The sequence below is a fragment of the Triticum urartu genome, chromosome 6A, assembly GCF_056163025.1.
Source record: "Triticum urartu cultivar PI428250 chromosome 6A, HENAU_Tu73, whole genome shotgun sequence".
Taxonomy (NCBI): Eukaryota; Viridiplantae; Streptophyta; class Magnoliopsida; order Poales; family Poaceae; genus Triticum; species Triticum urartu.
In genome coordinates this window covers 7,126,735-7,128,222 of record NC_141878.1, presented here as the reverse complement: position 1 = coordinate 7,128,222, position 1,488 = coordinate 7,126,735, and the positions used below count along the sequence as shown (strand labels likewise).

General features: G+C 51.7%; 1 protein-coding gene across 1 annotated transcript; it reads left to right on the top strand.

The window, feature by feature from the left end:
* Positions 1 to 201: 201 nt before the first annotated feature.
* On the top strand, positions 202 to 1,153 carry LOC125517588 (thiosulfate sulfurtransferase 16, chloroplastic). The gene is made up of 2 exons (XM_048682794.2): positions 202 to 717; positions 808 to 1,153. Exons 1-2 carry the CDS (start codon positions 403 to 405, stop codon positions 895 to 897), a joined length of 405 nt encoding a protein of 134 aa, XP_048538751.2. The 5' UTR covers positions 202 to 402; the 3' UTR covers positions 898 to 1,153.
* Positions 1,154 to 1,488: the final 335 nt, after the last annotated feature.

Sequence of the window (1,488 nt, the reverse complement as noted above, 5' to 3'; positions counted from 1 at the left end):
TATGATGATGGAATTTTGAAAGCTATATAACTTTTGTCATAGTTTCACCCAAATTTTTTTGGAATTATTTGAATTCTTTTTTATTTTATTTGAGCTCGGGATCAGGACAGCTGCGTCCGTCTGACATTTCCATATATAACTTGCTCCTGCATTGAAACAAGATAGGATCGACACAGCGGAGACGAATGGGAACGAGGCGACTTTATACGATGAGAAAGTGATGGATGCGGCTACCCGGACGTGAAGGCATCAACCGCTGCCTCCTCTCCTATAAATAAACACCCGTTGGCAGCACCTATCTTTCCATCAAGGCATCACCCAATCCGCTCCACAGCCCCCGGAGCCAAACACATCAACACGCCCCCCTGTCTTCTTCTTCCCTGCTCAAATCCTCCATACACCATGGGCTCCCTGAGAAGCAGCGGCAGCGGCGCCGCAGTGCCCGTAGAGAGTGTTGACCCCGAGGCGGCTTGCGCACTGCTGGCCTCGGGGCAGTACGGGTACGTGGACGTGCGCATGTGGGAGGACTTCGACAAGGGCCATGTCGCCGGCGCGCGCAACGTACCATACTACCTCTCCGTCACCCCTCACGGCAAGGAGCACAACCCTCACTTCGTCGACCAGGTCGCCGCGCTCCACGCCAAGGAGGACCGGTTCCTCGTTGGCTGCCGCTCCGGGATCCGGTCAAGGCTCGCCACCGCAGACCTCGTCGCCGCCGTAAGTACTAAGTGGATCCGTGACACTTTGTTGGTTACCTTCTGATTTATTGATTCGTCGACCTGCTGGCTTACCGGTTTGATGGCGCAGGGATTCACGAATGTGAAGAACCTGGAGGGTGGCTACCTCTCCTTGCTCAAGAGCGCAAGCTACCCGCAGCCGGCAGCCAGCCACCACTGATCCATCAATTCCGTATCTAGAATAAGTACTACGATGTAGTATTATCCAACGTCTTATGAAGAATAAGAGGAAGAAGCGTGTTCAGAGCCGAGGAGGAATTAATTTCCGTGGAAAAAGAAGGCACTATGCCTGTATATGCATCCTGAGTTTTTGGCATGGACTTTGTTCCAACCAAAAGTGCTACTAGCTGAATACTGATTTCCCCTTTTATGATTGTATCTTGCAAAAAGAACCTAAGAAAATGTATTATTCTTCAGGTCGTCCCATGCGTAACACTTTGACCTCTCCCACTGGCGGCGAACCTTAGACCTGCCCTTTGTTGCCGCCCTACATCCCAAAGGTGGAAAAGTATCATTTCGCGGGGCACCTGCTTTGTGGGATCCTGACAATGTCAGTCACCTCAGTCTCCCTCTCAGGCTCCGCACCACGGGGTATCTTCTAGCCGATGTGGGCAAGGATGTCAGCCTTGTCTGGCGATATTGGCATGGTTGCTTGCCTAGATTGGGTGGTGGCCCTGCTGATACGCTCGGCGTGGTCACGATTCTTCGCCGTACTTATTTGACTTCCTACTATTGCAGGAATTCTTTTTTT